Genomic DNA, 14,920 nt, shown 5'->3' on the forward strand with positions numbered 1-14,920 from the left:
TGTCACGAGCGGGATTCGAACCGACGACCTTCGGCTCAACACGCCGCTGCTCTAACCACTTGAGCTATCGTGACTTCAAGTGGTTAGAGTAGCGGCGTATTGAGCCGAAGGTCGTCGGTTCGAATCCCGCTCTTGACATTAACTTTTTCATTTCAACCAATACCTTACGTAAAAAGATTAATTAATTGAAAAAAGTTATTTGGTCAATCAGGCCAATATATCAAATGTATTTATTAATTAGTAAAAAAAGCAATGTCAAATTAAAATAATTTCCAGAAATAAACTAAGTGCTTGAAAATAGTACAGGATTCGAAACGTCGTATATTTTAATAATTTCTTAGGCTAAAAATAAAATTTAAAAATAAGAGATATTAAACCATTCATAAAGGGAAATTTTTCCCAAAACCAAAGATATTCTCCATTCTGAATCTGAAGTTAATAAAAATACGAAAAATGTTCTTTATAGAGTAATAAATTACTAATAAATACAAGTTATGGTCCATTAACACCACTACCAACTGGACCAGGCTGTACGCTCTGGCAGGTCGCACAGTGGCAGTTAAGTGGACTGTATTTTATCCTACGAATATATTAATAATAATTAATAGTTTAAAGGAGGAGACAACTTATTTTCTCTCTTTGCCTTATGTTGTTGTAGACAAATCGCCTGTCGACCTGGTGGCAACCTGATCCAATTTAAATCTTACCCGTATCATAATAATAAATCTAGGATAGATTTTTGCTGATAGATTTTTGATAGTTAATAAAAAATATTATGCTTTCTTTTATTCCAGGGGATACATTATTTACTGGGCTTTTTCGACAAAAAAGAAAATCCTTAAATACGAACGAGTTGCTAAGAGCAATTTGCTTAATATCATAAAATCCTAGAAACAATTCGACCAACAAATGAATTTAGCCAATTTTCTTCAGATCCAAGCAGATCCTCAATTCATTGGTTTGGCTACATCAAAAATGTTCATCCTTTATGATGAATTGAATGAATTTACTTACCATAAAAAAATCGACCAGTAAATGAATTTAACAAAGAATTTTGCATACCCAAATGCGGGAATTTCTTAAAAAGTGTTGCAAAAATTATTACTAACTATTGAGTAAGGCCGTCTAAAAGACTTCAGACTTCCACCTGACCGGTCAATGCTGTATTAATTTAAACGATAATTAATTTTTGGGTTAATAGAAGAAGTAATACTCAGCCACGTGTGTCTGGCCAAAACGCGGAAAACAGGACGATATAAAAATTGAAGGAAGTTAATTAAAGTGGACAGTGTACCAAGGATTAGTCATTGACCGTGTAACTCAGCTTTACGCCATGGGCCATTTCCATTTTTTTTTTTTTTTTTTTTTTTTTTTTTTTTTTTTTTTTTTTTTGAAATAGCAAGGCGTCGAAAATGAGTTCACTCGGCATTTTCACATTCGTATTAGTTTTAAACAGCGAGAAAGGAGAGCAAAGTGGTCAAGTCCTTTAATTACAAGCCGCTTGATGCACCTGCCGGTCGAGCCGGCGAGAAAAAGTCCTAGTAGTAGGACGTCTTCAGGCAAAATCTCCATCCGCTCCTTACTCTTTCAGTTATTTTTTGCCTTTCTGCCTGTCGTTTTAAAAGCAGAAAACGCCATTTGATCTCTAACCCTTCGAGTTTAATAAATCTTCTAAATGAAATCAATGGAATATAAATAAAACTATTATTAAAAAATGTAGCATTATGTTATAATGTAAAATATAACATCCCTACTATCCACGTGGTAAATATCTTTCACAGAAGATTGTTTTATGCTGGGTCACTTATCGAAGAAAAAGGCGTGGTGTATCCCAATGACTACAGAAACTCTTTCCCTCTGGGCAATGTTAACTTCTGCCAAACTGGATGAATAATGGGCAATAAATAGTTGCTATGTGTTAATCACGGATTGCAACGATGGGAAAATGGATATGAGATTTCCTTGAAAACTTGGTTGCCCTAAGGTTGTGTAAGAAAAGTAGCTAAGCATATAAAATGTTTTCCAAGAACGAGCTATAAAACGCTCTGAAATCACTCATCCCACACTGCAATTAACTCTTTCCTTACAACTTTAAAGAAACGTAAAATTTTTCAAAAACCGTCTTTGACCGTACTGAAAATAAAACATGAAAATTCAAAGATTTAACCCAATTTGTTGGATTAAAAAGACAAAAACAGGATGTACCGCCTTAAATGCATTAATGAATTAGTTCACCATCTCGCAAACATCGGGAAAACAACTCGCAACTTAACTATCTGGGTTAACTTTTTAATTAACCACTGCAAAAAAGTGCAATCTTTTCATAAACAAATTCACTATGTATACTTCCATAATTTACACAACATAAAAGTGTAAAAAACGCACATGAAACTCAGACACACGTACTTTCTCTCTCACACTCTCTTTCTCTGTCTTTCTGTACCTCTAACTCCATTTATTTGTAAGGTTTTCTTTCTATCTATTTCTATCTATCTACATGCATGCAAGTAAATTGTTTTCTATTTCATGTAATGACAAAAGAAAATATTCTCACTTTAGTATTTAAATTTAACAGCATGAGACGTTATTATGCACGAAATGTAAACGATTTTATGTCATTACAAATAGCAAAACAAAAGCAAGTTTTTAGTCGACTTAGGATATCCAAATTGAGAGTAAATTGCCGGGGTTGCCCAGAGCTGTTTAAAAAATTCCGCCTTGAAAGTAAATAGTTTAGGACATCAGTGATATTACTGAGAGCAGCTGTGGCTGTTGACGAAACTAGCAGGTGAATTTTAATTTTCTAACACTACTGTAATTAAGCACGAAGAGTAGGAATGATTCGCATTTTCTAGGATTCAACATCTCAGAAGGCCCGGTTGAAATTCGGTGACCTGGAACCCCTGAATCCCGATAAAAATAAGTGTATGTGTGAGAATAAGTCTCTTCCAAGCTCTTTCTTTCTTTCACTTTAACCCTCTGTTTTTCTTAAACTCAATCAGTGTACCTCACTCTGACCTCTCTTCCTTTCTCTGTTTCTATGTGCTTTTATTCTCTCTCACTCTCTCTAATAACTTTCCCTCTTTCACTCTCTCTCTTTTTCTCTGTCTTTGTATCTTTTTATCTATCTGTATCTTTCTCCTTCTCTTTCATTTTGTCCCTCTGTATATCTCTTATTCTTTCTTAAATGCAATAAATGTGCCTCATACTGACCTCTCGACTTTTCTCTCTTTCTCTGTCACTTTATTTTTTATCATTCTCTCTAGTCACTGTCTCTCTCTTCTTTCTCGCTTTCTTTCTATGTTTCTTTCTTTCTACCTGTATCTTTCACTTTCCCTGCATTTCTCTTAAACACAAATGTACCTCACACTGACCTTGCTTGCTTTCCTTTCTCTCTTTCTATGTGCGTTTATTTTCTCTCCCTCTCTCCAGTCACTTTCTCTCTCTCTCTTTTTCTCTTTCTCGCTTTCTATCTGTACCTTTCACTCTCGTTCACTTTGTCCCTCAGTGTCTCTCGGCTTTTCTCTCTTTCTCTGTGACTTTATTTTCTCTACCTATCTATCTATCTACGTTTATTCCTTTCTATCTGTATCTTTCTCCCTCTCTTTCATTTTGTGCCTCTGCGTCTCTCTAATTTTTTTTTTAAATTCAATCAATGTACCTCATACTGACCTCTCGACCTTTCTCCCTTTCTCTGTGACTTTATTTTCTCTCATTCTCTGCCCTCACGTTCTCTCTCTCTGTCTTTGTTTCTTTCTATCTGTACCATTCACACTCGTTCACTTTGTCCCTCAGTATCTCTCGGCTTTTCTTTCTTTCTCTGTGACTTTATTTTCTCTCCCTGTGTCTCTATCTATCTATCTTCGTTTATTTCTTTCTATCTGTATCTTTCTCCTTCTCTTTCATTTTGTCCCTCTGCGTCTCTCTTATTTTTTCTTAAATTCAATCAATGTACCTCATAATGACATCTCGATTTTTCTTTCTTTCTCTTGCTCTCTCTCCCTTTCTCTCTCTTGCTCTCTCTCTCTCTCTCACTCTCTCTCTCTGTCTTTGTTTCTTTCTATCTGTATTTTTCTCCCTCTCTTTCATTTTGTCCCTCTGGCTCTCTTATTTTTCTTAAATTCAATCAATGTACCTCATACAGACTTCTCGGCTTTTCTCTTTTTCTCTGTGACATTATTTCTCTTCCTCTGTCTTCTTTATCTTTCCCAGATGCTCTTTATCTATATATAATTTAGCTATCTCAATCTCACGCGTACTCCTTCAATGTCTGTTTTTCTTTAATAGCTGTTATATATATTAATATTAATTTAACAATAAAATATTAATCGTTGTTATTCAGAAATATGACCTAACAAAACATATTTGAAAACCTATACATAATCTTTTTGAACAGACTTACAAATTTCTTGAATTAATTTGATAGTGCGATAGTTTTTGGCTAGGAACTGTTTCCTGATCAACACATTACGTTGAAATCATAGTCATCATCAATCATTCACTATAATAAAATTATTCCAGCTTCTCGGGCATAAAAACCCTGACATTAGTGGACGTACGAAAATATGTGATTGTTCACTAGTTTTGAATAAATAATTTAGTTTTTTCAATTGTTACGTTTAATTATATTGGATATATTTGATGATTTTTTAAATGAGTCTAAATAGGTGGAGGATGTTAAAAAATTAGCGGAACTTTCATCGCCTTTCACCCAAAGAAACAGTTGGCGTTCGAAAGGGGTGGAAAGATTATTGAGTTGGGGGGGTTAGCTACGTAGGGGTGGGCTTGGTTTAATAATCAGTCTCTCTCTTTCCTTCTCACTTTCTCTCTCCCTCTCTCTCCCCTCTCTGGATGGGAGGCGAGAGATCTGGAGGAATGGTGGTTTGTTATAATTCGAAGAGAGGGTAACAGGTGCGAGAGATAGCAGGTGTTGTTTGGCTGGACAGCGAGCGCCCACCTGGCGCCAACCCCCCGCACAGTCCCATCGCCTCTTCTCATCCTCATCTCTCCTTCCGATAACATCTGCCCGTTTTTACCCAGGATTCTAATCTGACTCCTAGACAGCATCCCTTCCAGGCTGACTCGATGTAACGGCGTGAATAAACAGGGAACCCGTTTCACTATCCACGGTGTATACGTGATGTTACAGGGTCATCACCTTATTGAAAAATTTATGCTGAATTAGTTGGTCTAAAAGAATCTTAACCGGCCTATAGTAGTGAGTAATCTGTTAGGTTTAGAAGTTTTCTGGCTTTGCCTCACCGTCTATATATTAAAATTATTACTAAATTTCATGTTATTTATGAACACTCTAGATCAAGGTTCGGCCTTAAAGAAGAAAGAAAATTCATTTGCTACTGTAAAACTGTCGAACTATTTTAAGATCATCATCTGAACAAAACAACTTTCAATATGTTTACAGACTGACACATTTAAATTTTTACTTATTTAATTAATGGTAATTTTAATTGTGATCATACCTGTTGCGTTCGTTATTAAGCATATGTCGTCTACATAAGCCAAATGGAGTGGACTCCAACGTTTTCCCAAAATAAGCTTTATGTTAAAAGCTTTACCTGAGTTTTTTACTATCTTGGAAAATCGATCAACCACAATTATTTGATTATTGTTGGGTAATATTAATTCACATTTTTCTTATTCTACACATCTTTAAAAATATTCTTTGGTTTCATTATTTATAACCCGTTCTTGTTTCTGTTGGCGAGGTGAAACAAAATAAAATATCTATTTCGTTCACGAAGGGGGGAAAATGCCAGCCGAGTGTGAAGATAAATATTTGAAGATGCTCGGTTGCTGTTGGTGTGTCGTACAAGAGGCATTTAAGAAATGTGTTTTTTCAAAGAGAAAGGAGGGTCTAGAAGAAAGATAAAAAAAACTTTATCAGAAATAGTCCAAAGAAAACGAAAAAATCAGGAAAAATCATTTATAGTTTCTCAATTAAAAAAAAACAACATAGAAATATCATACATCATACATTTTGTCAAGCAAGATAATCTATTTATTTACTTTAAAACGTAATGATGATTCATTGTTTGAGTTGAATATAAGGTTTCGTAAGAGTGCTTCCGTAACTTTCTCCATAAAAAATCATCAATAACAAAACACCCAATGTGGTAGAACACGAAAGAGCTGATAGACAAGATCAGTGAGAATAGGTGGACCACGAAGGTCGCAGAGGATCAAGTTACAAGTCTATCACTTCATAGAATACATCAAACTGTTCTAAAAAATATGTTGCACGGACTTTACTAAGCACGCTGGTGTATTGTACAGGGGGGATGCTTAGACGTTTTCTGGCTACCCTGCTACATAGACGACCACAAGAAACCAACCATTTCTTCTTTATTTTAGAATTATTATTAAATATAGATGACAACATTATGGGTTAAAAAATTGTTAATAATAAAGCAATAAAAAAGTGACGAAAATGCTAAACTAGTCTGATGTATACAACTAGCGAGAATAGAAGGACCATGATGATCGGAGAGGATCAAGTTGCAGGTCCATTATCACCTCATAGAACATACCGAAACGTTAACGAAAAATATATATTGAAAAATATAAGGACACTGCTGAAAGTTAAGCGCGTTGGCATATTCTATAGTATTGTATGTTTAGTCAGAAGAATTTTGGGGTTCCTGCAGCATAGAAGACCATGGTCCGACAATTTCTTTTTTTATTTTAGAAACAAATAACATAGGACAAACCATAAAGGAGACCGTTGCTGCTTGAAAAATCATTAATAACAAGACAATCAAAGAATGTGACGAAAATGCGAAACGAGTTTGATGGATAAAACTAGCGAGAATAGAAGGTCCATGATGATCGGAGAGGATCAAATTGCAGGTCCATCATCACCTCATAAAACATACCAAAATGTTTATGAAAAATATATGTTGAAAGGACACTGTGGAACCATAAGCACGCTGGCATATTCTAACATATCGAATTGTATGTTTAGTTCAGAAGAATTTTGGGTATCCTGCTGCATGGAAGACCAGTCCGACAATTTCTTTTCTTATTTTAGAAGCAAATACAATAATACAAACCATAAATGAGACCATTATTACTTGGAAAATCAGTAATAACCGAACAATCAAAGGATGTGACGAAAATACGAAACGAGTCTAATGGATAAAACCAGCGAGAATAGCCGTTAGGAGTTAAACAATTTGCAGGTTCATCATCTAGTATATCTTACCACATTGTAAATAATTACAATTAATTAAGGTTTTTAGTTGAGATAAAAAAGTCAATGGCACGAGCGGGATTCGAACCCACGATCTTCGGCTAGATACGCCGCTGCTCTACCACTTGAGCTATCGTGACCTCGATCCACTCGGACACTAACTTCCCATCTCAACCCCACCTTTTGAATTTTCCCTTCTTTTTGCCATTTTTCGAAATTTTTGGGTTCGAATCCCGCTCGTGCCATTGACTTTTTTATCTCACCTAAAAACCTTAATTAATTGTGATATATTAATTGGTCAAGCGGACCACGAAATTAGTAAATTTAATGGATTAAAATGAAGTATACTTCACTAAAGCTCTCCGTGGCCATTTCATTTGTCGCCGAGAATCCAATCCGATTACGCGACATTTCAAAAATGGCAAAAAAAAGGGAAAATTCAAAAAGGTGGGGTTGAGATGGGAAGTTAGTGTCCAAGGGGATCGAGGTCACGATAGCTCAAGTGGTAGAGCAGCTGCGTATCTAGCCGAAGATCGTGGGTTCGAATCCCGCTCGTGCCATTGACTTTTTTATCTCAACTAAAAACCTTAATTAATTGTAATGTATTAATTGGTCAAGCGGACCACGAAATTAGTGAATTGTAAATAATATTAAAAAAATGAAAAGATAGTTTTAAATTAGGTCTTTAACTAAGTACGCTAAATTTCCTAAAACCTAGGCATTCAGGCATGTAGTAGCCAGTAGATAGCTTAGTTTAGAAATTCTCTGGCTATCGTCGCATTTTATATAGTTGTAAAATATCAAACCAACCAGTTTGTCTTTATTTCCCAGCTTCTGGACCTTAAAAAGATACGCAACGATTATTGTTTTTAAATTTGGATCAGCGTAGGGAGAAATACGACACAAATCTGTCATAGGATGTTACATGAAGGAAATTGCTCAATGGCTAGAATTTGGCATTAAAACTCCACTTATTTCCCGATTCATCTAAAAAACCAGAAACTATTTGAACAACGTTGCAATTCCGACGGATTATTAACTAGACGAAACCGAGGATTTTGACATTGCTCACACCTGCTCACCTAACGAAGCGGATCCTCGGTCGATTAATCAGTTTATTTGGCGAGAGTCGGTGTAAAGTGAGCCAATCTAACTTCTTTTATAATAGGCGGAGGCACTGGGTTTTAAAAATAAACGTGCCGCGGCTTTGAAGACGTAGCCAGTGGGGCTAATTGTCTGCACCTTGCCCGAGGGTCGATCAATCAGAAGCCACGCGTTCGAATTTTTCTACCGGCAGAATAATTAATTTCGAATTCCGCGAGCTTTTACTGCCGATTTTGATTGATGCCGAGGTGAAATTGAAAAATTATGTGTCCAGACCGACTGAAATAGATCTGGCGAAAACCTGACAGATTTACAACCGTTAAATAGTGCAATTTATCATACTGGCACATTTTTTGTTACCGTAGCTTAATCTAGAAGTTGCGTTTTAACCAAATCAAATCAAACATACTGTTTGATTGGTTTCATGCTTTAAATCTGAAAGATAATAAATATTTTTAATAAGTGTGTGGTGATTAGTGACCGTTATTCGATATTTATTTAGAAATCGTGAGATGCGGTCTGGTGTGATGTAGGTTTCAGAAAATCATTTTCTTTATCGTGCCAACGTTTCGATCTTTATTGAGATCATCTTCAGGGCCTGGGATAGAAATACTTTGATTGAATATATAAAATATATTTTGCATTGTATAAATTCACTTTTCCACATCCAAAATGTAATTGTAATATGTAAACAATGTTTGTAAATCCCAGGCCCTGAAGATGATCTCAATAAAGATCGAAACGTCGGCACGATAAAGAAAATGTTTTTCTGACACCTACATCACACCAGACCGCATCTCTCGATTTCTAAATAAATAGTTTTAATAAGGTTTGGCAAGGAAGTTACGTGTTCGTATGATGATGATGAGGAAGAGAATACTAGGGAGCAGGGATGTGGTATACATCAAGCACGCCGGCCTTTTGGTTTATAGTACTTTTTTCAGTTTCTTAATTCAGTTCAATTCACTCGATCATGTTTTTATAGTAGTAGGCCATTGCTGCAATTCTTGTACACTTCTGCAATTCTCGCAAGTCTCCATTGAGCAGTTGTTCATAAACGAGTCAATGTTGTACCAATGTTGAGTAGTTATTTTCTCAGATTGTTCAGATGCGTTATAGAGCCTATCACTAACCTACTTTTTAAGTTGGTAGTAGGTAATTAAAACCTACTTTTTTACTCGGTATAATTGTAGCGATTGGTTTGCCAATTTTGGTGAGGATCTTTAATCACGAGTTTACTATGACTGGCACTTCTAGCATTCTGAGAAGGAAATCTATGTTTGATTTTTTAATCCAAATTATAGGTTTTAGGGGGTAGGGGGATAGGGATAAAAGAGGTGGCCACTAGGCCTTCTGCATCTCAACCTGAATAGATCTATTGTGCTGTTTTTTATAACTCACTGGCCAGCTTGAGGTTGTTAATCAGCCTGTAAAGGTTTGCAAGCGGCCCCTTAGTTTAGGATCTTGCTTGCGCTGTTTCTTCCTAATTGCAAGAACTTGCACAAACATAGACCTTCACAGAATCATAGAATGTGTTCTGCGGTCTCCTCTTCCTGGCAGTATCTGCACAGTGTTTCTTTTGTCTGCACTTCTATTCGGTGCTTGCGCCTCATACCTGTGGTATTCCTCGACAAGGTTTTGGAATCATTAAGGATCCATTTTAAGATGGATCCTCTTTTGTGGCAGGATGCTAAGCCACAGTAGGGTTTATAGGTTCTAGATCTTGCAAATACTCCTCGAGCCAGTGTGTCTGGTTGTTTACCTTGTTGTTATACCTAACCAAAAGCTCCTTTGAGTCCTGGCACCCACGATATGAGGGTGTTATGTTTCCCCAGTTTTGAAGTTTTTGGATGCATTCACTCACTATTTTGGATGTGACCTAATTTACGTGCTAATGCTTCAATAGCTGCTTAGCTATTTTATCTTATAGCGATAATTTTGTATGTATGACCTATTTTAAAATTTTCTATGGCGCAAGCAAGTATTTCATCTTGAAAGACCGAGCTGTACTCCCCTAATGGGTTCGATTGCTCATATTTTGGGCTTGTACAGAAAATACCTGATTTGGGTCGTTCACTTGTTTTATATTAATCTGATTTTTGTCTGATTTTGTTTTATTCTTTATAGTTTATTGAGATTTTATAAGATGGTTTAAAGAATCTTTCCTGAATCATAGAGCCAGTCCCCATTTCTAGGAATGGACGTTGGAGTTTATTTATTAATGTTGCCTGCCAAAAATCCTTAATCCATACCAATTATATTTGTTTGTAAAGTATGTTTGGGCTTTTATTCTCCTCCTTTATTTGTTTTTAATGGAGGTTTACTTGTGTTTGGAAGGCAGCTGATGGGGTTGTAGTCATTGCCCCTGGGACGCATAGATTTACCAATCTTTGCAAACTGACGAATTTTGACTAATTTTTAGGTAGATTGAGGTTTTAGCTTAAACTGATGAGCTATAGGGTACCTTACCCCTTATCACTGCCGTGTGTAGCCATGTGCCAGTTTTGGTTGAGACCCCAAAATTTACCAAAGGTTCTTCTGGTGGCCATTAATGATGTTTTACTTCATGTTATGATGTGTTGTAGGTAAGGGTTCAAGGTTAATTTATTGTCAAAGACAATTCCTAGGTATTTACTTAACTTTGTTCTTGGCAAATACAATTAGAGTGGCTTTTGAATATAGTGAAAAAATCTTTTTAGTATTGGTTTGGCAAAAAAGTAACGTTTGTGTGTCTTGCCTCTACTTTGTATGTCTAAAAAATTATTTTTAAAACTTAGACTATTCAATATTAACCACAACAAACAATAAATTGTTTTGAACTACCCTTTTACCATCTTTCACGCAGCGCCCTCAAATTAGTCGTTTTTGGTTATCCTAGCTGGTTTTGGTCTTTCAGACGCGTTTCGGCACTTCACTAATTAAGATCTGGAATGTGTATTATTTTTAGAAATTGGGGCTGTTTTGTTCGCTTGCAATATGTGATATTTGATAATTTACTAAATTTTGTTCTTGGCAAATACAATTAGAGTGGCTTTTGAATATAGTCAAAAAATCTTTTTTAGTATTGGTTTGGCAAAAAAGTAACGTGTGTGTGTCTTGCCTCTACTTTGTGTGTCTAAAAAATTATTTTTAAAACTTAGACTATTCAATGTTAACCACAACAAACAATAAATTGTTTTGAACTACCCTTTTACCATCTTTCACGCAGCGTCCTCAAATTAGTCGTTTTTGATATGATCTGATGATATGTATATGATATATGATGATATATATAGGTATGATATATGTATATGATGTATGATGATATATGTATGATCATATCGTTTTTGATATGATTGATGGGGGTGAATTGACATTATTGGGAATAAATCTGCAGCGTAAGGAAACACTTCATGAAATAGCACATAGACCAACCACCACTGAAGTTAGTGAATTACGTTGATATAAGTTCAATAGTCTTTGCTTTGCAACTTTTGAAATAAAACTGTTGACAAGTCAACCACCAAAGTATTTTTTCACTCTCACTCATTCTCTCCCTCCCCCTCTCACTCTATCTATCTATCTCTCTCCTTCCCTCTTTCCACATCTCTCTCTCTCTCTCTTTCTCTGTTTCCGGCGCTCTCTCTCTCTATCTATCTATCTATCTATCTATCTTTCTATCTATCTATCTTTCTATCTATCTATTTATCTATCTCATTCTCTCTTTCTCTGTTTCCAGCGCTCTCTCTCTCTATCTATCTATCTTTCTATCTATCTATTTATCAATCTCATTCTCTCTTTCTCTGTTTCCAGCGCTCTCTCTCTCTCTCTCTCTCTCTCTCTCTAACTCTATCCATCCATCTCCTCCCTCTCTCTCTGGAAAAGATGAGAAAATTGTCTCCTTCCAAATCGATTTTATTTAAAGCTCAAAAATGGTGATAACTTTCAAACCACTCCACCGATCCTCAAAGCTCTTTACAAGGGTTTTGTTGATTTTGTCCTTTTTTTCTCACATATGATATAAAACTCAAAGGATGTCATTATAAGCTCAAACAAGGAAAATGCACTTTTCCAAGAGACCTAATATCTTGGACAGTGAATAAAATCCAGAGGTGCTTTAACTTTTAAACGCAACACGGAACATCAGCGTTAGTTTTGTGCTAAAAAAAAACTCGGTCAGAAAATGTGTTGTACATATACGTAACAGCTTGAATTTGCTCGCATGCAGATTAATTCTTTGCGCGTTTTTGGCAAGTAGGAAAAATATTGTATATACCTCTGGAATATCAATTGTGGATAAAATAAAAAAGTATTATTATTTTTAGTTATACATCCTTGGCTTTGGACTCAGATTTTTTCGAAAATCACAAAAGTGTTGCTAACTTAAATTGATTTACAAGGAACTTAAAAGGGGATTTTAGAACCATGTAAATTATATGTAATGCCATAGTTTGACTGGGTACAGAATAAAACGTTCAAGGAGGTTTTCTTTAATTCATCCTTATTTTTCTCACTTATAATGGCATAAAGTCAATACTTTGTTGACAATAACTGAAATACAAGAAATTTAGCTTTTTAAAGGTAGTAATAACGTTGAATTTAGAGAAAATCCAAAGGAGTTATGAATTTCTAACTAGAACACCTGACCTCGGAGAAAAAAATTCCCCCGACTAAACCAGCCCAACAATTCTATTTTTTGGTTCCTATAAAAATCCGTATTTACGTTCTTTAAAGGGTGACAACAACAAATTAACTTAGGCAGGAACGTTCGGACTCCTGTCTAATATTTTTCCGCCTAGTATCGCCAAAAATGTTTCACTGAAATAGGTGAGCCCTCGTCCGTAGATTCACATTTTCGATATTATTTCTTTTCAGATTCCTTTCAAACTGGACCCATCTGTAAGAATATTCATTTATTTAATATTGCTCCATAAATAACAGAAGATACAACAATTGGACCACTTTTATCGTCAATTCCCTCAATTCTCCTTACAAATTTTTATCCCTTTTTGGACATTTCCACATGAAATAATCTTAGACATATATCGAAAACACTGTTTTCTGCCTATTGATAGTTTTCTCAATTAGATTCTACTAAAAAATATTAAAATTTGTATTATTTGTAATTAATTTCATTTTTAATGTTTATTTTCATTTTCTAACTTTTCATATTTGTTATTTTCTCTTTAAGTAATGTTCATATTCTATCTCCTTATCTCTCGTTTTATTATCGATTCATTAAAGAGTAATGCATTGCTTTATTTGTGAAATATTGGTGGAAACAAAGTATTGTAAAGTGGTATGATTTTTTACTTAATACATAAGCAAAAAGGAAAAATGGCAAAACGGAGGGAAAATTCGAAAGGTGGGTTGAGGTGGGAGGTTGGTGTCCGTGTGTATCGAAGTCACGATAGCTCAAGTGGTAGAGCAGCGGCGTATTTTGCCGAAGGTCGTGGGTTCGAATCCCGCTCGTGACACTCACTTTTTTATCTCAGCCAATACCTTACATTAATTGAAAGAAGTTATTTGGTCAATCGGACTACGAACTCTAATGGATTGAATACATAAGTTACGATTAGCCCTATTGTATGAAAGGCATCACTTCAGTTTACTTTTTTTACATGGTCTGAAGTTACAGTTCAATAGCTCAATCTTATTTACAATTGTTGAAACAACTCTCCATTCTAAGGAAGGTTCATCATCATTATAATTTTTGAATTTTAATCCATTGGAAACTTATATGATATGGTATCAAAGTTGATGGAAATGTAGAGTTAAAATATAAAATCAACAAGAAATAATTTTATTAGAAATTAACAACTTTGGAAAAAATTTAAAACGATACTAAAACAACTTTCTTCAATATAAATCCTCTTATTTACAAATATATTTTATATGTACAATCAGTTCAAGGTATCAGTCTTTACAAAATTTACATGAATCGTGAAGTTTGGTCTGGTGGCCAGGTGGCTCTTTTAGTAGGCGTTTGGCCTGAAAAACTGTTCAAACTTTTCGAGTTCAATCGTCTTTTTTCTTTTTGAGCTTGCCTTCCATCTGAATAGCGTTGGTCACTGACTGAATACAAGACTGCAGAGACGGAGCGTTCTTATCGCTGGGGGTGCGATCTTGTTCTATTATCCTGGACAGGGTGAGGATGTAGGAGGCGGCCACCCTGAGGACGGAGAGTTTGGACAATTTCTGGTTGTGAGAGTAAGCTGGGACGGCTTTCCGGAGGGTCTCGAAAGCTGCGCTGATGGTGTGGACCCGGGTCCTCTCCCGGGCGTTCGCTTCGATCCGTCGTTCCCGACTCATGTTTTTGTAGTTTCGACGCTGCGGGGGCGGACACAACGCGCTGTCGTCCGGGACGTCGTCAACGAAGTTGTCCGGAGTCCAGGGCCTGAAGGGACTCCGCAGACGCCTTTTCTCCAGCGGGCCTTCTTTGCTGTCGGGCGACGATGACCTCCGTTTCTTCGACTGCGGTTGGCCGTCTCCTCTCCCGCCCAGCTCTTCGTCCCAAATCCTTTTGCCCACGGCGCAAGTCATCCCTCACCTCTTTCTGAAAACAAGAAAGTCCTCATTGAACACAACCATAACAAACTTGCAGTATAAGAGTCACATCCAGCTACC

At 36.0% G+C, this 14,920-nt stretch overlaps 1 protein-coding gene and 1 non-coding gene across 2 annotated transcripts in view; both read right to left on the reverse strand.

Moving 5' to 3' along the window:
- On the reverse strand, positions 1-74 carry Trnan-guu. The gene has a single exon. It is a non-coding gene; the product is annotated as a tRNA-Asn (tRNA).
- A 14,001-nt stretch (positions 75-14,075) lies between these two features.
- Positions 14,076-14,920, reverse strand: part of LOC106662099 (protein atonal homolog 8) — a 33,954-nt gene continuing 33,109 nt past the window's right edge. The window contains exon 2 of the mRNA XM_014385907.2: positions 14,076-14,849. Coding sequence (XP_014241393.1) covers positions 14,312-14,836 — 525 coding nt within the window. The 5' untranslated portion in view covers positions 14,837-14,849 and the 3' untranslated portion in view covers positions 14,076-14,311. The remainder of the gene's footprint in view (positions 14,850-14,920) is intronic.

The sequence above is a fragment of the Cimex lectularius genome, unplaced genomic scaffold, assembly GCF_000648675.2.
Source record: "Cimex lectularius strain Harlan isolate CLEC.00 unplaced genomic scaffold, Clec_2.1 scaffold106, whole genome shotgun sequence".
Taxonomy (NCBI): Eukaryota; Metazoa; Arthropoda; class Insecta; order Hemiptera; family Cimicidae; genus Cimex; species Cimex lectularius.